Below are 22,362 nucleotides of genomic sequence, written 5' to 3'. Positions count from 1 at the left end.
CCCCTTCCCTGAGGGATGGCCCTTCCCTTCCCTCTACACTGGGTCCCATGGGCACCCTGTATCCCCTCAGCTGCCCTGGGAGAGCCACAGCTCTGCTATATCCTGGACGCTGTCCTGTTTCTGTATGGTATCGTCCTTACCCTACTCTATTGTCGACTCAAGGTAAGGTGGGGCAGGGTGGTCTAAGAACCAGACCCAGAAGTGGGGGTGGGGGGACAGCAAGAAGGGGAACCAAAGGGGCTCCCCATGGTCTGAAGGGAAAGGAGATGGGCCCCCAACTTCTCCTTTGCTGATTTCCTCCCCCCCCCCCCACTCCAGATCCAGGTCCGGAAGGCAGCTATAGCCAGTCGTGAGGTACGGAGTCTCTCACATCTGCACGTCGTTTCTTTTCAGGTTCTCAGCCTTTCCAGGGGGCATTAGCCTGAGGTCTGAGGCCCCTGGGAAGGCGTGTGTTTTAGGTGTTAATCTGTATCCTGCCCCTCGCCTCAGGATGGGTAATAACCTATCTAGCCGCACTGCAAATAAAATATACAGACAGGAAATAGTCAAGTAGAGGTGTGTGGGTCTCTCTCCCCTTGTGGGTCATTGGCCAATTCGGTGCACGCAGGCTAAGGGAGCAGAGATGTTGGAAGCCCTGTGAGTATGTCTAACGAAAGATCACACTGAGACCCAGTCAGTAGTCAGATCAAGTTTATTTAGGGTGATTCAAAGCTTATAAAGCTTTGGGGGACCGAGGGCAGGGTCAACCAGAAAGGGTAAATGTCATTGGCTGGGGTCTTGGGGTATCTGGTATACTTCATTAGCATGGGAAAGCATTTCTGGAATCTCAGGTTCTGGCTGGACAGGTTTTGTCAGGAGAAAAGAAGTTGGTCCTAAAATCTAATTGAGGTTACGTGACATTCTTAGTGTGTGTGGGCTTAGAAATCCCCAGACAAGGCCAGAAAAGGAAAAAGCCTGCTAACAAAGGGAGTCTCCCACATTGCACCAAGCCCAGAGGCTATACCCCCTGCCCCTCCCCCTACAGAGGTGACAATTAATATGCTGGGGAGTTGCCTGTTGCTCTGAAGTGTGTTTGTAGTCACGCTGGTAAATGAACAATCCTGGGAGCACTCCTAGCTTAAGGCAGCTACCATTGACCTTGACCCAGATACTCCCTGGGTAGGAAGGAAAATGATGAGGGGCCCTGAAGAAGGTGGGTCTCTAATGCCTTGCTCTCTCCATCTCTGCAGAAAGCAGATGCTGTCTACACGGTGAGTGAACCTCCTTTTAGTCCTGCCTTAGGGGTCAGACGAAGAGGCCAGGGTTGGGAAGGACCTTGATAGGAATGGAGTCTGAGGTGGAAGGGGGCCCTGGGATGCCCTCAGATTCCTGATCATCCTTTGATTCCCCTGCAGGGCCTGAACACCCAGAACCAGGAGACATATGAGACTCTGAAGCACGAGAAACCACCCCAATAGCTTCAGAACAGATGTGCTTGGCTGCACTCTTCCCCCGCTTCTAATTATCTCCTAGCCCTCTTGGATGACATCGCTATGTCACCTCTGTGCTTTGAAGCTAGCTGACCTAATTCCCATAATGATGCTAGCTAGGATCTAAATCAGTGTACACTGGCAGGTCCCCGTCTCGTTAAAGACTTACTCACTGACGTTTCTTTTCTTCCAGCCTCCTTTGCTTCATTTCTCTTTCCTTCCCTGATCCCCGACTCTCACTAAACAATGGAAAGCGATTACCCCCAATAAAGCTGCCAGAGACCTGACTCAATTCATTTTGTCATTTGTCACATACTGGTGGAGCTTGGATTAAGTGTTCGGTTGGATAGTGGCGATAGTTTTGAGTAAGGCAAACTCAGCTCCTGAGAACACAGGACTCTAGATCTACTTTGTTCATTTGATGTATGAATGCTGACTGTATCCGGATGAGAGTGGAGACCATCGGTCCCTCGGTGCTCTGAGATGGAGCTGGAGCAGAGAGCATTCTCACACTCTTAACTCTGTGTTGGGAGTAGAGATGTATTTGGAGACATTAGAACCTGAGAAATTTCTTCTGTACCCAATGTGGCTGTTTGCATCTGAAAAATGAATCATGGTGGGTTTGTGGGGAAGCCTGTATGTCTAACCCAGAATAGTCACCAATCTAGATAGTATCAATCCAGCGTGTGCATGTTTGAAGTAGCATAGCTGGGAACCTAAACATTCAGAAGGAATGCGATGACGAGGATCATAACAACATCCTAGTGGAAGACTTTATGAGAACCTTCAGGGGATTTGGGAGCAAGAAAGGCCTTAGAGAGAACCTAGTAGAGAGGCAGGCAGGGCCAGGGGGAGCAAGCCAGATCTAAATGGGAGGTCGTTTTCCACAAGGATTCACTTGCCAGTACCTGTCCTTTCCCCAGAGCCTCCAGGAACCTCTGCTTGGAAATATTTAAGCCTAGTTAGGTGCATCGAGCTGTCTTCTGACCCTGCCTTCATTTCTTCCTGAAAGGACCAGAGCGACCAAGCTTACCCTCCCCCTCCCTCCCCAACTCTCCTCCCCCAGAACCCGTGTGCCGGACAACACTAAAGTGCACAATGATTTCTATTTTCAAACTGTTTTCCCATTGTATCATTTTATCTGCTTACCGACCTAGATAAGAAATCCAGAACTTTGAAATATTAGCCTGACTAAGGTTACCTTGAAAGCAGGGACACTGGCTTTCCTGTCTCTGTACATTGTTCTACATAAAACAAAAAGTTGGTTTTTTATTATCATTTTATTTTATTTTATTTTTGTTCCTACGTTGGTTGTTCAAACGCTGGAATAAGGACTGTGCCATTAAACTATTTTTGTTGGTTTTCTTTGCAGTGGGTGGGGGGTTGTTTGCTCTGTTTTGAGACAGGGTCTTTCTATTTTGTAGCTCTAGCTGGCCTAGAACTTACTACATAGATCAGGTTGGGCCTGAACTCAGAGATCCAACTGCCTCTGTCTCCCAAATGCTGGCATCCTTTTCCTTTTGAAAGAGTCTCTCTACATTTTCCAGGCTGGCCTTGAACTTGCTTGAGTCTCGGGCAGGCCTTGAAATGGCGATCCTCTTGCTTTAGCCTCCTCAGTAGCTACAATTACAGCTATATTTCCATGGGCCCAGCGAGGAGCAGAAAAAATAAAAAGAGAAGGGGAATGGTTGTGAATGGTGAAGGTCTTGAAGGAGGTTGATCAATTGGAAGAAATTGGAGCCAGTCTCAGTCTGTGGGGGAAGGTGGTTGCAAGATGACGCGTGAGCCAGGGTAGATACCTAGGGTATTTTAAGGTAGAGGGCTGGGACTGTAGCTCTTGTCTTCTCCCCTTCCTCCTTCCTTCCTTTCTTTCTTGATAGGGTCTCCTTATAGAGCCTAGGTTCGTTTGAAGCACCTAAGCTCAAGTGAGCCTCCTGACTCAGCCTCCTGAGTGCTGACACCATAGGCATATACCACTGTGCATAGTCTCATGAGAGATTTTCATTTTTATTTATTTATTACTAGGGGTGGGAGGTGAAGCCACCATGGCACATGTATGCTAACCACAGAGGGTACCAGAGATCGAATTCAGGGCACCTGGTTTATTCTGTGAGCATTTTTACCCAGCCACGTTGCCAGCCCCCCCCCCCCATCAGGAGGGTTTTTTCCCCCTAATTTTTATTAATTTATTTAATGCAGTGCAGGTGTGTCATGTCATCTATGTAGAGGTCAGAGGACAACAGGAGTCTGCTGTCTCCCTTCGCCATATGGGTCCCCAAGAATTGAATCTAGGTTGTCAGGCAAGCAAACACTGTTTGTTTGCTTGTTCTAGACAAGGTTTCTTTGTGTAGCCCTGGATGTTTTGGAACTCATTCCGTAGACCAGGCTGGCCTTGAACTCACAAAGATCCACCTGCCTCTGCCTCCCAAGTGCTGGGATTAAAGACTGTGCACCACCACACAAGGCTAAATTAGAGGTTTTGAATCAAGAAACTAGAGCACTTTGGGGACAAAAGTGTGCCCTCCCCCCCAGCCTTAAGCGGGTTGAATCAGACCTTGTCTGCCATATTCGGCTAGCCCACCTAGGGTGGAGTCCCCTGACCTAGGTAAAGTCTATTGTGTGCCACATCTGCAGCTTCCTGCAAGAAGCCACTACTGGTGAGCGGCTGAGCTTGCTTTCCTGATGAGATCCTGACATACAGGGGATGGGCCAGCCCAGCCCCCTTTATAGTCAGACCCTAGAATTAAAAGACTGAGCCTTGATCAGAGAACTTCGTCTTGGCTCCTTATTTCTCTCACCATCCCCAGCCTTCCTTTCAGGGACCCCTGGTTGCTGATGGCTATACAAAAGGATTAGGCAAACCTCTTTATTGTAGGACAGAGGAAACCCAGGTTCAAAAGGAAAGACAGGGGCTCGAGTCACACTGCTGGGCTCTTTTAAAAAAAAAAAAATAATATCGGCCATCTTCCAGTAACTCGCCAACATGACGAACACAAAGGGAAAGCGGCGAGGCACCCGGTACATGTTCTCCGGGCCTTTTAGGAAACATGGCGTTGTTCCTTTGGCCACATACATGCGAATCTACAAGAAGGGTGATATTGTAGACATCAAGGGAATGGGCACTGTTCAAAAAGGAATGCCCCATAAGTGCTACCATGGCAAAACCGGAAGAGTCTACAATGTCACCCAGCACGCCATGGGCATCATTGTGAACAAGCAAGTTAAGGGCAAAATTCTGGCCAAGAGGATCAATGTGCGGATTGAGCACATCAAGCACTCGAGGAGCAGAGACAGCTTCCTGAAGCTGGTGAAGGAGAACGACCAGAAGAAGAAGGAAGCCAAAGAGAAGGGCACCTGGGTTCAGCTGAAGCGCCAGCCAGCACCACCCAGAGAAGCACACTTTGTGAGGACTAATGGAAAAGAACCAGAGCTGCTGGAGCCCATTCCCTATGAATTCATGGCCTAATGTACAAAAAGAAATAAAGGACCCAGACTGCAGAGTGTTTAAAAAAAAATAATATCAATAACACCATCTTTTTATAGAAAGATGAAGATGAAATTCTGAGGGGAACCCTTGTTTCCTATGACCTCAAGTGAAAGGGATTTTGTCATTCCTTCCTTGGGTCTATGTTCTTCAGTGATGTTACAGAGTCATTCATACAGGACACTCCTCGGGTTTGGAGACAAATCACAGGTACTTGCTCCGTCAGGTCCATCTCTGGTCTCTTCAATCCTTTCTCTACCCATGATACCAAAACTTGTCTCCTTCTCCTTTTTGAAACATATTTCTTATTCCTTCCTCCTTCTCCTCCCCCACCCTGCTACTTCTCCCAAGCACCCAAAGACACAAGAGGCACAAAGTTTAACTCCTTCTGCATTTATTGGAGAAAGCAGGCAGAAGGTGGGGAGAGGGGCTCTAGCGGTGGCCAGTGGAGCAGCTGGGGTGGGAAGACTGGTCCTGACACAGCTCACTTAGCTGCAGGAGCTGGTTTCTCCTCGAGGGTCATTAAACTGCTTAAGAAGCTCATCAGACTAGCTCCAGCAGACTTGACAATTGGTGTCAGCTGCTCTTGTGTCTTCTCAAAGTATGCCCTGGGGAAAGGAAGGAGCAGAGGTTAATGTGAAGGGCCCTATTCACTGGTCCAGGTCTTTGTTGGTGATAAAGGTCAGAGCAGACTGACTAAGGTCCCCAAATGCTATACCCTGGTATACCCTGGTATACCCTGGTATAGCAAAGCCTGTTAGAGGCGGAGTGGGTAGGCCATCCATGCAGCAGAGGATCAGACTCTGCAGATTGGAGTCCAAGGTCCACTTCTTGCTGCCCCCATCTAGGGTGAGGGAGGGGTTTTTCTCCCTGAGTTAAGCCTGAGCGTCCCTTACCCCAACCCCTGAATTAGGATTCCTGTGAGAACTGCCTCCCTCCCTGAAGCAGTCCTGTTGCCCTTTGAGTTCTCTCAGAGACTTACTTGGCCTGGCTCTGAATCTCCGAGGTCTTGGCCTTCTCCACCAAATCCTTGCCGTAGTCAGTCATGCTCTGAATATACTGAGTGAACAGGCTCTGCACATCCCGATCCTCAGCCTGTCTCCGAACCAAAGCTCCTGCACAAACACGGGTCACACACAGTCTTTGCATGCAGATTGTCAGCAATGAAGCCCGGTCTCCCCTCACGCTCCACAGGACCCACCCCGGCTTTCAGCCCCTTCCCCAAATTGGTGTCCTGCTACGTATTGTTTGTTGTTGTTTTTGACTTAGTTTGGGTTTTTTGGACTTTAGAAAGAGAATAATCTTCCTTTTGAGTCCGCCGGTTGATATTCTCAGTACCTTCTTTCTTTTGGTTTCCCTGTATCAAAAACTCACCTTCCAGGCTACAGATGGTGACCAGCAGGGCGACCATTGCGAGCAGCTTCATGATGGCAGACTATGGCCTAGGAACAGTGCTGCTGGTGAGAAAGAACACTGTCGTCAGATGGGCTTCAGCCCCTTGCAGGGATCCCCCCCCCCCCGGATGCTCACTCTAACTTAGCTCCTTCCCTCTCCACAGTGAAAGTCCCATGCTCTTTGCATGTTGCCCACAGCTCTGCTCTCTCATCATACCGGGTCTGTGCTGCAGTCTTTCCCGTCTACTCCGGCCTTGACTGGAGGTAGGGGCTATATACACATCTACTCCCCCACCCCCACCCGTCATGTGATATGGAGAATGGCAAGTCCAGAAGGGCAGGGATCAGGCTGGAGTAAACAAGGGTTAGAGATGGACAAAAGGACAAGCAAAAGAGACTCTTGGTGTCACAGTGAACCACAGGGGTATAAAACTCTAGTGAAGGCCAATGTCTGCTTATGATTTACTCTTTGGGGATCAGGAGTTGATGGGTTTATATGTAGCGATCAGGTAATCAGGATTCTAAGTTATTTTTCTGGAAAGCTCCAACATGAAGCTCTTAGCCCTTGTCATCTTTACCTTATTATGGGCAAATTTCATTACCCCAACCCTTCACTCCTTCATAGCAATTTGGCAGAGAGGAATTTAGGAACAGAAGGAGAAAGGAGTTAGGCATAGTGGCGCACGCCTTTAGTCCCAGCACTGGGGAGGCAGAGGCAGGTAGATCTTTGTGAATTTGAGAACAGCCTGATCTATGTAGTGAGTTCCAGGACGGCATAGAGAGATTCTGTCTGAGAGAGAGAGAGAGAGAGAGAGAGAGAGAGAGAGAGAGAGAGAGAGAGAGAGAAGGGAAATGAATTGAAATAGGAATAGGAAGTCGAAGGGAAGGGAATGGGGGTTATGGGGAATATAAGTCAGAACAGGTACAACTGCCTCTGTCCCTTTTTGAGTTAATGTGAAACGAGATAGGAAGGGGGCATGAATACTACACACACACACACACCCCTCACAGGCATACAAAAGACACACAGAGAAAATACATTGGAATTATTGTATTTGATAGGTCTCATGAATGAAATTCCTTTAAAAATAATCATGAAATACAAGTCCATTTATGGGTTCTCATCAATGTGTACTCCCTGCCCCCAAAAAACAAATTCAGAAAAATAGCCTCTGCCCTCCTGCTCCCAACCTCAGTAGCTAAAAGGCTCTGTCCAAATCAAGGTCAAAGGGGCCTGGTCACTTGATCCCCTTATCAGTTAGGTCCTGGCCCCTGGCCCAGTTCTAACTGTGTGGAAGGACAGAGGTACATTTCCTTGGTCCAGGGCTCTCCAGTGGAGTCAGCTTAGCAGCTACTGAAAACATTTCTATCATTCACCCTTTTGCCCCCAAGCTTACCCTGTGTGCACTGGAATATTAGTGAGAGATACGGGGGTGGAAGTGTGGAAGTTAGGGAGGGAGAGCGCAACTGAAGACGAAGAAATCTGTTTATTTTATTTTAGTTATGCGTTTTGCTTTCGCGTGTATCTGTGTAAGAGTGTCAGAGTTTCTGGAACTGGAATTAAAGTTCTAGGTGTTGGGATTCAAACCTGGGTCCTATGAAGAGTAGCCAGTTCTCTCTCTCTCTCTCTCTCTCTCTCTCTCTCTCTCTCTCTCTCTCNCACACACACACACACACACACACACACACTTTCTCTCTTTGCATGTATAAATGCAAACACCAGAAGAGTGCATCAGATTCCATTACAGATGGTTGTGAGTCACTATGTGATTGCTGGGAATTGAACTTACGACTTTTGGGGAAGCAGCTGAGCCATCTCACCAGCCTCGTCAGTGCTCTTACCCACTTCGCCATCTCTCCAACCCCAAAGACCAAGAAATCTTGCATATTTCCAGTTGTCCTCTTGCGGACTTATCTCTACAGTTACATTATTGCTTGCCCCTGGCCCTGGGGGGAGAGCATGACTTCACGCTGTGGTTGTATTCTTAGATTTTATTTGTCTTTTCTGCAAGTAAATAATAACTAGAGAGGGTAGCTGCTTCAGAAGCTAGTTCTGCCCACAACTCTCTCCTCTCCCTCAAAACTCTCACAGTCATTTCTATTCTAACAAGAAGGCAAGGCCTATGAATTCCAGAGGGAGGAGCGGGGAGTGGGGGGCGGTAGAGGTCTATTTTCTAGGGGAGAGCTGTGTTTGTGAGTAGCAGTCCTTTGGAGGTGGTATATAGTGGAGAGTTGTGCGGATTCTCCAGCCAGCTTTCAGGAAGGTGGAGGGTAAAGTGAACCACGTCTTCACAATCCCTGAGTGTGATATATTCATAAAATATGTCTTCAAACTATAGTTTCACTTTTCTCACGTTCCGGTTTAAGGAACTCCAGTGGTTTAATAGGCAAAATGCTCCCTCTAGTGTCTTGAATGCTCAAGAGTTTATCTCGACCTTGAGGAGGCTGGGCGGTCTTAGAAGGGGGCCTTCCACTAAAGTCTAAAGGGCCACCCACAAACTCCCACTCGCCACTGCACTCGGACTGAAGCGCTGGGGCCCGCAGGCCTGCCACTCTTCTGTTTTCTCCACTCCTATTGGTCATTAGTAAATTGAAGCACCTTTTTCATCACTGAGTGGGTTGGGTCTTTGGGCGCTTCCTTTGCCCATTTCCAAGATGGCGCCTACGGCCATGCTGGGAATACAGTGTGAAGCTGCAGTTCTGCCATTACTCAAGATGGCTGCCCCCATCAAGATGACCGGGTGTGCCTAGGGGAAAGAGGCTGCAGGATGGTCTGAGATGGTAAGGGCTCGGGTTCCATTGCGGGCAGACCCTTGGGACGTGGGAATGAAGAACAGAGAAACTAGGAAGTCAGCGGAAGCCTGTGGTAGTAGTTAAGACTCGATAATGGGAGAGCAGACGGGGGTGACAGGTGAGGGTGAGGGATCAACGATGGGGCGGGAGTGTGCCCGGGATTCAACTTTAGCATCGGTGTTCTCTCCCCCTACTGTTCCTTATTGCAGGTCTAGCATTGAACCATATGGAAGTTTCTGAACCTGGGGAGCCCGATGATGGGGGGTGGAGCCCGTGAGGGATAGAGGGAGCAATAGATTTTTTCCCCAGGCTAACCCCAACCCCTCCCTGTCCTCTGGACTAAAATGGGGAACACCCTGGGCCTGGCACCGATGGGGACTTTACCCCGCCGGAGCCACCGTCGGGAGGAACCGCTGCCCAACCCCGGGAGCTTCGACGAGCTGCACCGGTTGTGCAAAGGTGAGACCGCAGCTTTTGGGTGTTTCAGGATGAAGGGTCATAGAGAAGGGGAGGATCTTGAATGCTGATGTCCAGTGATGTGAACAGAGAGGGGAGATCACAGCTGGAGCATCCGGCAGTCAAGAAGGACCAGATGCTCAAAGTAGAGCGTTTTGTTGCAGGATTTGAAAGGAGGTCATTTCCTCCAGTGCTTCATATGAGATGGAAAGGGGAGTCCGTCTCCGTGGTTAGGGGTCCTTATCTGTGCATGTTCCTTCCGTTCAATTCCTTCAGATGTATTCCCAGCACAGATGGAAGGCGTGAAGCTCGTTGTCAACAAGGTTCTGAGCAGCCATTTCCAGGTGCTCCCACTTGTCTGGCTCCTCTTTACCCCTCCTCACTGCTTGTCTCTGGATCCTCTTCACACCTATTAGTCCAGTCTGGGCCAGGCTATGTGGGACAAATGAGGGGAGATGTGGGGTCCTTTTTTTTTTTTTTTTAACCCCCGTTGCCTTTAAGCAACAAGACGTGGGACTTGTTGCTTAAAGTCCAGCGGCCCTCTGCATGAGTTGGAATAGTTGAGGTTTTAAAAAGCCCCCTCTGGATGGAAAGAAAAGGTCAAGGGTGGGATATGGGATTGAAGCGAAATAGAATGCTCTGCTCTCCGTTGTCTCCTCTTTCCTCAGGTGGCTCATACTGTGCACATGAGTGCCCTGGGCTTGCCAGGGTACCACCTCCATACCGCCTATGCAGGGGACTGGCAGCTTAGCCCCACAGAGGTGAGGGCTCCCCCACACTCGTGTCAACTGTGTAAAACCCACATGGACGTAGGTCTTGAGAATGAGGAAATGAGTGTGTTCAGCAACTACGTTCTCAGTGCCTCTTCTGAACGCGAGCTAGTCCTGTGCAAAGCTGCCCGAGTTTGTCTTTGGCGTCCACCAGGGGGCACTGTGAGATGTTACTGAAATCCCTTCGTGTTCATGTGCCGACCGATAGAGTTACCTACCAGAGCTACCTACCCATCTCAGCCTTCCTGTCTACGCTCCCTAACAGGTGTTCCCCACTGTGGTGGGGGATATGGACAGCAGTGGCAGTCTCAACGCCCAGGTCTTGCTTCTGTTGGCAGAACGGCTTCGAGCTAAGGCTGTCTTCCAGGTGACCCACAGTTCCTGCCTCCATCCACCGAGGCACCTCTCTTTCTCCTCCATGGGTATCCTGCCTTGGGGGACGCAGGGGGAGGAGGAGCAGAGGCAATACTGACTATAAACAGAGAGAAGGGTATTTTATTTCTTACTTTCCCCACCCAGACACAGCAGGCCAAGTTCCTGACATGGCAGTTTGATGGCGAGTATCGGGGAGATGACTACACAGCCACTCTGACCCTGGGAAATCCGGATCTGATTGGGGAATCAGGTGGGGAACTGGGATGGAGTTCTGGGGGGGAGGGACTTTTTGGCTAGGCTTTTTGGCTAGGCTAGGGTGGGAATGACCAGATGGTAAGAAAGTAAACCTGATTCCCTGATTCTTGCCTCCTCTCTCCCTGACAGTGATCATGGTTGCTCACTTCCTGCAGAGCATCACCCATCGGCTTGTGCTAGGAGGAGAGTTGGTTTATCACCGGCGGCCAGGAGAAGAGGGGGCCATCTTGACTCTGGCTGGGAAGTACTCAGGTACGGGATCAAGTGAATGGTAATGAGGAGGAGAGACACTGGGCTTTCCTAGGGTTCCGTTGCCTGTATCTACAACATTAACTGTCTTTTCTGTCTGTTCTCCCCCACCCTGCAGCTGTCCACTGGGTAGCTACGTTGAATGTTGGGTCAGGTGGGGCCCATGCAAGTTATTACCACAAGGCCAATGAGCAGGTAAGACTACCGAACTCATCTCTTAGCCTAGTGAGTCAGTCAGAATCTTCTGCCCCTCCAGTCTCCCCAGGCTTCTGGCCTATGATTCTTCCTAGCCTCATCTGGTCTACATTTTCACACATGCGTTCCAGCTTGCTTATACCCTGCCAGAACTCCTGTGGGATTCATGGCGACGGGTCCTCCTCTCGTTCTTGTCCCTGCTTCTCAGGTTCAGGTTGGAGTAGAGTTTGAGGCAAATACAAGGCTACAAGATACGACCTTCTCCTTTGGTTACCACCTGACTCTGCCCCAGGCCGATATGGTGTTTAGAGGTGAGGGTTTTGGGACACTTAGAAGTGGTGAGGGATTTTGGGGCTATGCAGGGAGGGAGGCTCTGCCTTCCATCCGTTGACTCCATACCCCATGTCTGGCTAATCAGCCGGGTCAATATACTTTTCCCTGGCAGGCTTGGTGGATAGTAACTGGTGTGTTGGTGCGGTGCTGGAGAAGAAGATGCGTCCCCTGCCTGTCACCCTAGCCCTTGGAGCCTTCCTCAATCACTGGCGAAACAGATTCCACTGCGGCTTCAGCATCACTGTGGGCTGAGGTTGTCCTGGGAGCAGCCTCTGCAGCAGCTGGAACCTTTGAAGCTGATGCCCTAGGGCCAGAGACTAACTAGATCCCTCTCCAGAGCCTACCTTGCCGGATGACTCCTAGGTCCCATGGGCAGAGTTGGGGGGACAGGACGATGTCCTCCTCAGAACCAGAACTGCCACAGAGTCATTTTTTTTCCAGTTAGGCAGCGGGTTGAGGTTTCCAATACTGCCATCAGCCCCACTATAATCTCCCATTAAGCTCTATGGCTCTGGAGTAAAGGATAGGGACTATGGGATGTGTCTGGCTTCCCTCACCCTACTTTTTTCGTTATTTTTGTTTGATTGAGATATTACTACTCCTTCAAAGCAGAGAAATCTGCGTGAAAAGAGGGAGGAAAAAAAAAAAGCCTCCTATCCCACTTTTGCTGGTTTCTCCATTCCTCAGTCTTCCACTCCTTCCCTTGGGAAAGGAGGATTAAAGAGCTAAATCTCTGGCCACAGAAAGACCAAAGAATGGGCCCACCCATTCCCAGAAGGAACTCCATTCACCTCCTAGCCCTGAGGCTTCCATCTTTCCCCTCTCCTGTGTTTCCAGAGAACAACTTTGGCCCTATGGTCGCCCACCTCCTCTCTCTCTGTTCCCCACCCACTCCACACCCCACTGATGAGCGCACGAAGAGACAGTGACTGTTCAGCGTTTCATTGCCATTCCAGAGCTCCTTTCTGCTGGTTCCCGTGTGGGGTCCAGTGCTTTACCCTTTCCAGTCCAGGGTATCCCAGGGGTTGTGGGAAGGATGCAAGCCTGGGCCTCAGCTGCAAATCTCCCCGAGCAGTGGCATCATAGCAGACAGTTCCTGGAAGCGCTGAAGTTCATAGGAGTATGCATTGTTTATACTCCGGAGCTCAGCCAGCAGGCCCATCAGCTTTGCATACAGAAACCTTTGGAGGAAGGAGCAGGGTTACCAGGGAAATAAGGCAGCTGGGAGTCCTGTCCTGAGGTTCCCATCCCCTGAACCACTCCTCAGAGAGGCTAAGTCTGAACATCAGATGCTCTGGAGCTACATTTTGAAAAATCTCAGAAGTCCCCAGGAAGGGCCTCTATCAGCACCGTGTTCCTTCTTTATGCCTGGTTTTTCCTGAACCCAGGGCTGTGCGGTCACGTGTAAGGGAAGTTCTTGGCCAAAACTTCAACTGTATAGAATCTGAAGGTGGAGCCTTCTAGATCCAGTTCTAGGAGGTGGTTGTGTTATTCTATGGTATAAAGCATCCTCCTCGTAGCAAATGGATTCATTAGAGAATGAGCAGAGCGAAGGCGGCATAGACTTCTGAGCCTGCATGGTTGTACTAGGCTTTGTCCGTGAAGTGAAGGAGCCTCATTTCAAGGGGACCTAAAACTTCAAGGAATTGACCCAAAGGAGAGGAGCGGGGCCAAAAGAATGAAGACTTTGAAATTCTGACTTTAGTTTGGAAAAATCAGAGAGGTGAGGTAAGAGATGTCACCAATCTCAGGAACGCTGTTACACACACAGGCCATGAGCTACGGCTTTGCATCTCTACTGACTGAAAACAACAACAAAAGCCAACAACTTGGAAAAGTGAGACAAAAGAGCAGTCCGAGCAATCTGGATACTGTGAGCAATGGACGGGGTTGCCTGAGGGAAGGCCTAGATTCCTAAGTACCTGGTTTCCCAAAGGAAACAACAGTAAATTGCATCCATCCGAAGCTCAGTGTTTCCACAGATCCCTTCCTTCCCACAGCGCGCAGCCTCGGAATCTGCAGCCTCCTTCCTACCTACCGACTTTGGAGCCGCGACTGTTGTTCCATAATGTGATTGTTCAGAATCAGTGCCATTTCCTCTTGTAGCTGATCAATCTCTTCTCTTTGGGTAACTCCAGGCCTGTCTGAGAGAGGAGACTGGGAAGGGCAAGGTGGCAGGGGCCACAGATAGGGGGCCTCACATTGTACAGGGGCTGGGGATGGTATAGACCCTGTCTTAGGCTTGAAAGCTAGAAGGTCAGGGAGGGATTAAAGGGACCGAGAGTTGGGTAGAGGTGGTGGGGCCAGAGTTCCTCGGCTTTGGGAATGATCCTCACCAGGGGAGAAGAGAGCCATGGCAGCCATGAGCACATACTCAGGCTCCTGGAGATGCAGTCCTTTCAGGGTTTTATGGAAATGGATGATCAACTCCAAAAACTCGTATTGGAATCCTACTGTGAGAGATGGTAGACTGAGGAGCCTCCTGGCCACTGTTCCACACCTCATACCACCGAGATACATACCCTGTACCATTCTACCATCTCACCATAGACTGCATCCTCCATCTTGTAGCAAAGAGGCCCGCAAAAGAAATTCTCTGTTTGAAGACAGAACGTAGTGTTGAGTGAGATATGCAATATTTCCACAGCTGCTCCCTTGAGAAGGGAGATCTGGTCCTCCATGGTTAGGGACCTGTGTGGGATAGAAAACAAGGGCACTTTAGACTTAAGTCTATCCATCAAAAAAGATTCAATTGGCATACTGAAAATGTAAGACTTTAGCGCTTAGAGAGGTTAAAGGATGTGTGACTTTAATCCGAGACTGGTATGTAAGTCCTCAGCATTTTCTTCCTGAAAGGCCATGTGCTACTCACCGGAAAAGGGGCAGATCCTTGGTGAACTTGATGATCTGTTGCACCATGAACGTGTTGATATCTGCAAAGTGTGTGAGCAGAGGCAACACGGGGTCCGGAGGGTGGAAAGGCCGGTGATGGATGAACAGATAAGGCGGAGGCTGTAGGGTTCAGAGTGTTAGTAAGAGGCCCCAGCCTTGGCTGCCCTGGAGGGCTCACCAGGCTTATCTGAGAAAGTTTTTTGTTTTTTGTTTTTTTTTTTTGCCAAGGAACCTGCCCATTCTGGGATTCTGGAGATCTGTTCTCCATCAGGGCATGGCACCATAGCCTTCCTTCTTCTGTGGGCTACCTCCTCAAGTACCCAGGCCAAATCCTGGTAAGTGCTCACCTTGAACTGCACAAACTGGTCAAACATGGGGCCCATATGGCGAGTGTGGGCCCCCAGAAGGGTCTGGACCAGCTCTTTCTGCTGCTGATTCAGTTGCAAAGATGCTTTCTGTGCCCGCCGCTCTGCCTGTCTGGCTCGCCGCAATGCCAGGGCTTCTGCTGACAGTATCACTGTGTCAGGCAAGAGAGATGACAAAGCGGTTGAGACCAGGAGAGATCACCCTTCAGCCAACCCTTGAGTTGGGGCCACTCCATCTCCCCAGATAAGGAAGGACGAAGGAGGAAGGAGGAGAGAGTTTCTGAGGCTTCCTTGGGACTTCACTGGATTAGTGTCTCCAGGTGGCAGGGGGATCCCTGCACACTTCTGTCAGTCTCATATTCATTTGTAATACATTTCAGTAGAAAGCAATGCACCATGGGAAAGAAGGGGAGGGTGGAGAATAAAGTGGGAAGGATATAGAATGTTTGGCTCCTTGGAAACGTTGGAAGAAGGGTCTTAATATTGGAAACATCACTTTGTATCTACATAACCCGTGATCTCAAAGGCTCTGAGGCGAGACGTCAGTGGATCCCGAAACTCTCAGCCCCCATGTGTTTCAGAAGCAGACTCCAGTAACACTTCCACGGTCGTACAATAAGTGATATAGGCCGGGCAGGGTCATTTGGCTTCTACAATGTCCTTTCCGTGTTGAAAAGCAGTATGGGAGGGAAAGCAAGAGTTTGAGGGGCAGACAGGCTTGATTCTGAAGTGTGATTCTGTTTCCTAGCTGACTGACACGGACAACTTAAGTCGTGGGAGACCAGCCTCATTATCTGTTGGAAACATAGCAGCATAGTTTCCTGTCACAGAGAAAGCGGCAATAACTAAGCAGTGCCTAGGAGGTGACAGGTTGTATGTACTTAAGAGACAGAAGAGAAAAAGCAAGCCATATGAATGTCTAGGGGAAGGGCATTTCAGGCAAGGGAGTGACAAGTGGGAAAAAGCCAGCGGGGAAGAGCATGCTTGCTACACACGCTCAAGGCTAGCACTGAGCCAGTGTGGCTGGAATGTATTGAAGGGGGTTAAGAGACAAAGGCTGGAAGGGGATGTGCATGAAAGCATGTACCTTGAAAGAGACTGGGATGGGGAGAGACTGGAGGGAGGCTTTAACTCAGGGTTAAAAACACTTGTTGATCTTGCACAGAACCTGGGTTAAATCCCTAGCACCCACATGGCAACGCAGGTGGACCTCCAGTCCCAGGCTATCCAACACTCCTTTCTAGCCTTTGTGGGCACCAGGCACACACATGGTGCTTAGACATAGATGCAGATGAACACACACATTAAACATAAGTGCTTTTGAAAACAAGAGATCAGAAGTTTAGAAAACAGGCAGAATCTGATTGGTTCCCAAAAGCTTACTCCGCCTGCGGTGGGGACATGAACAAAAGCGGAGAAGCACTGATGGACTCCTGGGACAGTGGGGGCCAACTCACTGTCTTTCCTCATGCCAACATTTAGACACTTCTGCAACCTGCAGGCTGGACAGTGGCGTCTCTGGGCCTTGCTGACCTCACACCTTCCAGCAAACGGACAGATGGGCCCAGTGGTTTTGCTGACTGTTCGTCTGTGAGATAGAGACAGGCACTGCATGGTTTTAGATGGCAGAGGACATGCAGGTGGGGATAAGGGCACCCCGAAAGGACACGGCCTAAAAGACAAATCGATTTAACAACAGACTCATCTGAGCGGTGCCCAAAGGTCTTCAGAGGTAGTTGGAGCCTTTTCATGAGAACACAAGGAAGGTCACTTGGTACAAACTTGGTACTTTGCAGGGAGTGCGTGCTACACAAATGTTCTTGACTCCTAAGCTGTGTCTCTAGGACAAATGGTTAACCTGCTTTGTCATTAGGCCACCAGTTTCAGACTGTGTTGTGGTCAGCAAAGTTGAGGGTGCTAGACATGGGACAGTTCAGCTTAGCTGCGAGAGTATTATAACTTGGAGGTGTGCCACTGTTTAAAGGTGGACTGATAGGGATGTGGGGGCTGTTTCTGTTGGGGAGAAAAGCATTCACCTGAAGAAACCCTTGCAGCCCTCACAAGTCAGGGCATGGAAATGATAGCCTGTGGCCCGGTCTCCACACACCACGCAGTTCCTCGGCCCATATTCTTCTTCACTGGCCATGGCTTCTAGTGTTAGCGTAGCTGTCATGGTCTCCTGAATGTGGGAGGAGTTAAGAATCAGCGCTGGGCCTTAGGACTCTCTTCTTTCTCCTCTACAGAATCTCTTCCCAAGACGGGCCCGACACAGGCTCCCCAGCACCGTGGACACTAAAAGCAAAAATGTTGCTTTCAGTCTCTGGCCTCCAATGAATTACCTACCTGTTTCCCTTAGGTAGCAGGCCACAAGATCTGGTGTAGGATGCCTCTCCCCAGGCCTCCTCGCTGACCCTGTTTTCCTTGTGATCTCAGGAACTGCCCGGAATTAGGGACTGTAGTCCTCAGTGCCTGGAAAACAAGGGCTGTCTCTTGCATGGGGCCTCCAGGTATTCTCGGTGCCATATGTAGGTAGGACCCAGACTCTGGACCCGGGGCAAAGACCTGGGTGTGTGTGTGGGTGGGGTGGGGGTTCCTAGACTGCCCGAGAAGTGTTGGTTGGTGGCAGATGGGGAGGGACCAGGATCTCATGACTCATTAAAAGCGGCTGCTTACCAGACTTGTGGAGGCTTTCCCTCTGGGTGAGCTTTAGGCTAAATCTACAATCCCCTTTTTGTCTGGATCCTGAATAAGCCAGGAGACAATGGGAGAGATGGGAAGCTTTTTCACGTGCAGTTTGCAAATGGAAAAAAAAAAATAGCTATAACAATTATACCAGGCTCACAAAGGATTTTCTTTCTTTTTATTTTCTTTTTTCTTTTTTCTCAATTTTTTTTTAAATAATGTATATACCTAGTACCCACAGAGAACAGAGGAAAGTGTCTGGTCTTCTGGGACTAGAGTTACGGGCAGTTGTGAGCTGGCAAGTTGGGTACTAGGAATTGAGGTTAAATCCTTTGCAAGGTGCTCTTGCCTTCTGAGCCCCAGAGATCTGTTTTAAAAAAGACTTCAGTATTCCAATTAAGAACTTAGGTGTAACACTAGAAGAGATCCTACTTTCTTACATGGGGAGACTGGGATTTGAATAAAAGTGAACTCTAGGTGCTGGCAAGATGACTCCATCTGTAAAGTGCTCACTATATAAGCATTGAGAGCTGAGTTTAATCCCTAGAACCTACATTTTTAAAAATGGCATGGTGGAACAACTCATAATCCCAATGCCAAGGAGGCAGAGACAAGAAGGCAAGCCTAGCTTTCTTGCTGAAATCCAGGCAAGTGAGAGACTGTCTCAAAAACCACGGTGGAGCTGGTGTAAAGACTCGGTAGGCAAAGGCACTTGCTGCCAAGCCTGATGACCTCTTTGGTCCCTGGAATCCACATGATGGATGGAGAGAATTGGCCCCTGTAAGTTGTTCTCTGACCTTTATACACACTCGGTGGCTTATTGGCATCTTTCTCGTTCAAAAAGGAATGTAAAAACAACACAAACCCTCCAGGCCCCAACCCTGATACCTGGTGCCAAATCAGGGGTGGTGGTTTCTTGTTAATCATAGCTTATTATTTAGACCCAATTGGCCAAAACTACAAATTCTTAATAAAAATTTCACATGAAGAGTCCTGATACATAACTTTAAATTTAATATATAACCTTATTTTTAATGATGGTTCTTAAACACTTTAACCTCCCTTGTAGCCCACCACGCAACAGAGGTAGTGGGAAAGAAAGGATACAGGAGTAGTGGACCTGTTTAGAAAAGTTCTTTGGGGCTGGTGAGATGGCTCAGTGGGTAAGAGCACCCGACTGCTCTTCCGAAGGTCCAGAGTTCAAATCCCAGCAACCACATGGTGGCTCATAACCATCCGTATCAAGATCTGACTCCCGCTTCTAGAGTGTCTGAAGACAGTTACAGTGTACTTACATATAATAAATAAATAAATCTTTAAAAAAAAAAAAAAAAAAAAGAAAAGTTCTTTGGAGCAACTCTTGTCTGTGTTGTCTGAAAATCAGCAGTTCAGTTCACAGGTCAGCAGCAGCTCAAACCACTCACAAACACCTCAGGGAGATACCAGCAATTCAGTTCGTTAGAGTATGGATAGCAACCGGGGTGACAGGACCTAGCAGAGACAACCAGGCCTCAGCCTTGGCTCCAGTCAGCAGGAGGGACCAACAGGAACCCCAGAAGTTCTCCGCTGTGCCTCTCTCAGGGAAGGAAGATCAGCGAAGATGCAAGCCCCACAAGAGTTGCACAGCTAGCTGTACCAGCAAGCCAAGCTCTGTCTCCATCACTCCATGAATCCTATTGATACTCTCCAAACATCACGTGTCCTCTACGTGCCTTGTCTCAGCATGTGTTTTGCCTCAGCACATGCATCCAATCAGCCCCGGTCCACGGAGTCCGGACAAATGCAGCTCAACTATGAAATGTAGGCGGACCAATACATGTGCATCTTTAGCAAAGAATCCATCATGTATCCTTTCACATGTTTGCTTTAGCAGGCATCCTCTCTCCTGTGTCTGCTTCAGTGAAACATACCTTAATGAGTCTGCCTTAGTCTTTTACACCTGTGTCCACTTTAGGAAAACACTCCTTCAGGTATTTGTCCCAGCAAAATACCATCCCACACAACTGACTCTCCAAAGAAGTTTCCACTTCACTGATAGTCCTTGGTTCCCTCTGTATTTATGGCCTCCATCATCTTCAATGCTCTCACCTTCTAACCTCCCACAACAGCCAATCGATAAGCTTGGAGCACTCAGTAGCTTTTCTAGCCCAAAGCCCCCACATCTTTCTTCATTCCTCTCTTTAACATGGCTAGGCCATTCACAGCAATACCCTACTTCTGGTACCAATTCTCTTCTAGTTTGCTTTCTATTGTGATAAACATTACATGCGTGCTCACAAGACAGCTTCCAGAAAAACATCATGTGACACAACAGAGTTGATAAAGAAACCGGAAATTTCCTCCTCCTCCTCCTCCTTCTTCTTTTCTGAGACAGGATTTCTCTGTGTAACCCTGGCTGTCCTAGAACTCACTCTGTAGACCAGGCTGGCCTCAAACTCAGAAATACACCTGCCTCTGCCTCCCTTGTACTGGGATTAAAGGCGTGCGCCACCACTGCCCAGCAATCAACTTCTAATAAATAATCAGAAGTAGGCATCCTCATAGCTTGCCCAATACTCCATCACCCTGAAGAGTATTTTTGAATATATGTTTACATTCAAACAGCTACAACCACAAAAAAATAATTTCCAAAGTATTTGGATGATTTGCAGATAGGAATTGTATTAGATAAATCTGTTGGGTAAATTTGATCTCTCACAAACTGGAAGAAACTCAAAGATTTGGTCTTTCTAGGTAGAAAGAAGCTCTTTTACTGCAGGTCTCTCTGGGAATTTGCTAATTCTGCACTGAATAATCTTTCCACCTAGAAACAAATATTTCTTTGGCTTTCTTTCTATTTTTAATAAGCCTTTAAAACATGTGCATATGTATGTGTCTGTGTTAATGTCTGCCATGTTTGTGCTGAGGTCGGAAGAGGACGCCAGGAGTCAGACCTGGATTCTCCTGTAAGATCAGGAAACTCTCTTAGCCGGGGAGCCATCCCTCCACATCCCCTTTCTTCCTTTTCCTCCTCTTCCTTAAATTATTTGTATTTTATGTTTGTAATAGTGTTTTGCCTGAATATGTCTCTGTGTAGTGTGTGTGTGTGTGTGTGTGTGTGTGTGTGTGTGTGANAGAGAGAGAGAGAGAGAGAGAGAGAGAGAGAGAGAGAGAGAGAGAAAGAGAGAGTTAGTTTAGTCTATAGAAGCCAGAAAATTTTCTTGGATCCCCTAGAACTAGAGCTACAGATGGCTATAAGTTGCCATGTGGGTGCCGGGAATTGAACTTGGGACCTTTGGAAGGCAGTGTCCTCAACTGCTGAGCGATCTCTCCAGCACACCCTTCTACCCCTATTCTTTTGTTTTTTATTCTGTGTTGTTGTTGTTTTGTTTGTTTTTCTGTGTGGCCCTGGCTACCCTGGAACTCACTTTGTAGACCAGGCTGGCTTCGGACTCAGAGAATCACCTACCTTTGCCTTCCAAAGGCATGTGCTACCACCACCTGGATTTTTTAAAGTTCTGTTTTTGGTTTTTTCCCTCCTTTTCCTTATAATTCTGTCAAAGGTTTACAAGTTCAAAGTCGTGTAATTTCTTTAAAGATGAGTTAATGTCATCAAGTGTAAGCTAGAGCCATCAATTCAAAGTGAGAAGAAGAGAGAGTGAGGGAGGTGGAGAGGAGAGAGTGACTTTTAAATGCCTTGTTTAGAATGGAGATGTAGCTCAGTGGATACAAGAGCTTTCTGGCTTGTGTGGAGTTCAAGGTTCAATCCCCAGCAACACCTAAAGTAGGCATGGTGATGCTGGCCATGCCAGCGCTCAGGAGGCAGAGGAAGGAGGGCTGCTGTAAGTTCAAGGCCAGTCTGGTTTACATAGTGAGTTTCAGGAAAACCCTGGCTACATAGACAGACCCTGTCTCAAAAAAGTGAGCGGGGGTGGGGGGGGGGAGGAGAGGAGAGAAGAGGAGAGGGGGGAGAGAGAGAGAGAGACTTACATTATGTATATGATCAGAACCAGGACTTTGTACATGCTTAGGCAAGCACTCTATTAACTGAACTACATCCCTAACCCTAAACAAGGCTTTAAAAATCCAGTCTCCCCTCTCTCTGTAATCATGACTCTAAATCTGCAGTTGGGGATTTTAATTCATCTGTAAAGAACTTTTTTTTTTTGGTTTTTCGAGACAGGGTTTCTCTGTGTAGCCCTGGCTGACCTCGAACTCACTCTGTAGACTAGGCTGGCCTCGAACTCAGAAATCCCCCTGCCACTGCCTCCCAGATGCTGGGACTAAAGGCATGAGCCACCACTGCCTGGCAAAATTTGAACTTTTAACTAAAGAAGCAGTTAAAATATATCTATGACTATATTATCTCTATCTTTCTGTCTATCTATCCTTTCTCTCCCGCCTCTCTCTCCATCTAACCTGTTATTAACTTTGTTCCAGTGGGACTATAAGAAATCACAGTAATTGTTTCTATTAACAAATACTGACTGAAACCCTAGCATGTGTTAGACACAAGATAAAAAAAAAGAGCAAGACATTCTCTTGTGTTAATGAAGTAGGAACAGCCCTTTTAATAGATACAAAGAAATATATTCAGGCCTATGATGGTGCTATATTCAATGACCAAAAGGGGGACCCTTAGTCCTGATGTGACAATGTGATGCTTTTTTC

General features: G+C 48.3%; 4 protein-coding genes and 1 pseudogene across 10 annotated transcripts in view; 3 read left to right on the top strand and 2 right to left on the bottom strand.

Annotated features, from left to right (window-relative positions):
* The window catches only part of Fcer1g (Fc fragment of IgE receptor Ig), a 5,071-nt gene extending 3,310 nt beyond the window's left edge, over positions 1 to 1,761 (top strand). For both annotated transcript variants that reach the window (XM_029539091.1, XM_021199187.2), the window contains 4 exons: positions 71 to 162; positions 319 to 354; positions 1,230 to 1,250; positions 1,395 to 1,761. In XM_029539091.1, coding sequence (XP_029394951.1) covers positions 71 to 162; positions 319 to 354; positions 1,230 to 1,250; positions 1,395 to 1,457 — 212 coding nt within the window. In that variant the 3' untranslated portion in view covers positions 1,458 to 1,761. The remainder of the gene's footprint in view (positions 1 to 70; positions 163 to 318; positions 355 to 1,229; positions 1,251 to 1,394) is intronic.
* Positions 1,762 to 4,428: 2,667 nt separating this feature from the next.
* Positions 4,429 to 4,977, top strand: LOC110322428 (annotated as a pseudogene). Its single transcript, XR_002380566.2, has one exon. The product of XR_002380566.2 is annotated as a 60S ribosomal protein L21 pseudogene (transcript).
* Positions 4,978 to 5,325: 348 nt separating this feature from the next.
* On the bottom strand, positions 5,326 to 6,642 carry Apoa2 (apolipoprotein A2). 2 transcript variants are annotated; one of them, XM_021197693.2, is made up of 4 exons: positions 6,565 to 6,642; positions 6,328 to 6,410; positions 5,936 to 6,068; positions 5,326 to 5,561 (listed from the first exon to the last, which is right to left on the bottom strand). In XM_021197693.2, exons 2-4 carry the CDS (start codon positions 6,377 to 6,379, stop codon positions 5,438 to 5,440), a joined length of 309 nt encoding a protein of 102 aa, XP_021053352.1. In that variant the 5' UTR covers positions 6,380 to 6,410; positions 6,565 to 6,642; the 3' UTR covers positions 5,326 to 5,437. The 2 variants fall into 2 exon arrangements, with proteins under 2 accessions (XP_021053352.1, XP_021053354.1); XM_021197695.2 differs by having other exon boundaries at positions 6,328 to 6,407; positions 6,565 to 6,637.
* A 2,347-nt stretch (positions 6,643 to 8,989) lies between these two features.
* Positions 8,990 to 13,736, top strand: Tomm40l (translocase of outer mitochondrial membrane 40 like). Of its 2 annotated transcripts, none has more exons than XM_021199256.2 (10): positions 8,990 to 9,128; positions 9,350 to 9,599; positions 9,873 to 9,940; positions 10,265 to 10,357; positions 10,632 to 10,733; positions 10,886 to 10,991; positions 11,126 to 11,248; positions 11,364 to 11,440; positions 11,649 to 11,751; positions 11,886 to 13,736. In XM_021199256.2, exons 2-10 carry the CDS (start codon positions 9,485 to 9,487, stop codon positions 12,023 to 12,025), a joined length of 927 nt encoding a protein of 308 aa, XP_021054915.1. In that variant the 5' UTR covers positions 8,990 to 9,128; positions 9,350 to 9,484; the 3' UTR covers positions 12,026 to 13,736. The 2 variants fall into 2 exon arrangements, with proteins under 2 accessions (XP_021054915.1, XP_021054917.1); XM_021199258.2 differs by having other exon boundaries at positions 9,047 to 9,128; positions 9,450 to 9,599; positions 11,886 to 12,311.
* Positions 12,587 to 17,597, bottom strand: Nr1i3 (nuclear receptor subfamily 1 group I member 3). 3 transcript variants are annotated; one of them, XM_029538664.1, is made up of 10 exons: positions 17,374 to 17,597; positions 17,067 to 17,209; positions 16,488 to 16,618; positions 15,013 to 15,182; positions 14,646 to 14,785; positions 14,319 to 14,464; positions 14,110 to 14,226; positions 13,982 to 13,986; positions 13,812 to 13,930; positions 12,587 to 12,954 (listed from the first exon to the last, which is right to left on the bottom strand). In XM_029538664.1, the coding sequence occupies exons 2-10, from the start codon at positions 17,201 to 17,203 to the stop codon at positions 12,825 to 12,827; spliced, it is 1,095 nt and encodes a 364-aa protein (XP_029394524.1). In that variant the 5' UTR covers positions 17,204 to 17,209; positions 17,374 to 17,597; the 3' UTR covers positions 12,587 to 12,824. The 3 variants fall into 3 exon arrangements, with proteins under 3 accessions (XP_029394524.1, XP_021054907.1, XP_029394523.1); XM_021199248.2 differs by lacking the exon at positions 13,982 to 13,986 and having other exon boundaries at positions 12,700 to 12,954; positions 13,812 to 13,917; XM_029538663.1 differs by lacking the exon at positions 13,982 to 13,986 and having other exon boundaries at positions 12,867 to 12,954; positions 13,812 to 13,913.
* Between the last annotated feature and the right edge of the window lie 4,765 nt (positions 17,598 to 22,362).

The sequence above is a fragment of the Mus pahari genome, chromosome 5 (assembly GCF_900095145.1).
Source record: "Mus pahari chromosome 5, PAHARI_EIJ_v1.1, whole genome shotgun sequence".
Classification (NCBI taxonomy): Eukaryota; Metazoa; Chordata; class Mammalia; order Rodentia; family Muridae; genus Mus; species Mus pahari.
Note: the sequence above shows the minus strand (reverse complement) of the source record. Positions and strands in the feature narration are given on the sequence as shown.

What these genes read in the sequence shown, in the direction of transcription:
- Apoa2 (XM_021197693.2), bottom strand. Translation starts at nt 6,379, where the DNA reads ATGAAGCTGCTCGCAATGGTCGCCCTGCTGGTCACCATCTGTAGCCTG. An exon ending in CACCATCTGTAGCCTGGAAG is followed by an intron (nt 6,069 to 6,327) that starts GTGAGTTTTTGA and finishes GTGTTTGTGCAG; the next exon opens with GAGCTTTGGTTCGGAGACAG. An exon ending in GAGATTCAGAGCCAGGCCAA is followed by an intron (nt 5,562 to 5,935) that starts GTAAGTCTCTGA and finishes TCCTTTCCCCAG; the next exon opens with GGCATACTTTGAGAAGACAC.
- Tomm40l (XM_021199256.2), top strand. Translation starts at nt 9,485, where the DNA reads ATGGGGAACACCCTGGGCCTGGCACCGATGGGGACTTTACCCCGCCGG. An exon ending in TCTGGCTGGGAAGTACTCAG is followed by an intron (nt 11,249 to 11,363) that starts GTACGGGATCAA and finishes CCCACCCTGCAG; the next exon opens with CTGTCCACTGGGTAGCTACG. An exon ending in GGCCGATATGGTGTTTAGAG is followed by an intron (nt 11,752 to 11,885) that starts GTGAGGGTTTTG and finishes TTTCCCTGGCAG; the next exon opens with GCTTGGTGGATAGTAACTGG.
- Nr1i3 (XM_029538664.1), bottom strand. Translation starts at nt 17,203, where the DNA reads ATGACAGCTACGCTAACACTAGAAGCCATGGCCAGTGAAGAAGAATAT. An exon ending in ACCAGTTTGTGCAGTTCAAG is followed by an intron (nt 14,786 to 15,012) that starts GTGAGCACTTAC and finishes TGAACCCTACAG; the next exon opens with CCTCCGCCTTATCTGTTCAT. An exon ending in AAGGATCTGCCCCTTTTCCG is followed by an intron (nt 14,465 to 14,645) that starts GTGAGTAGCACA and finishes TATCCCACACAG; the next exon opens with GTCCCTAACCATGGAGGACC.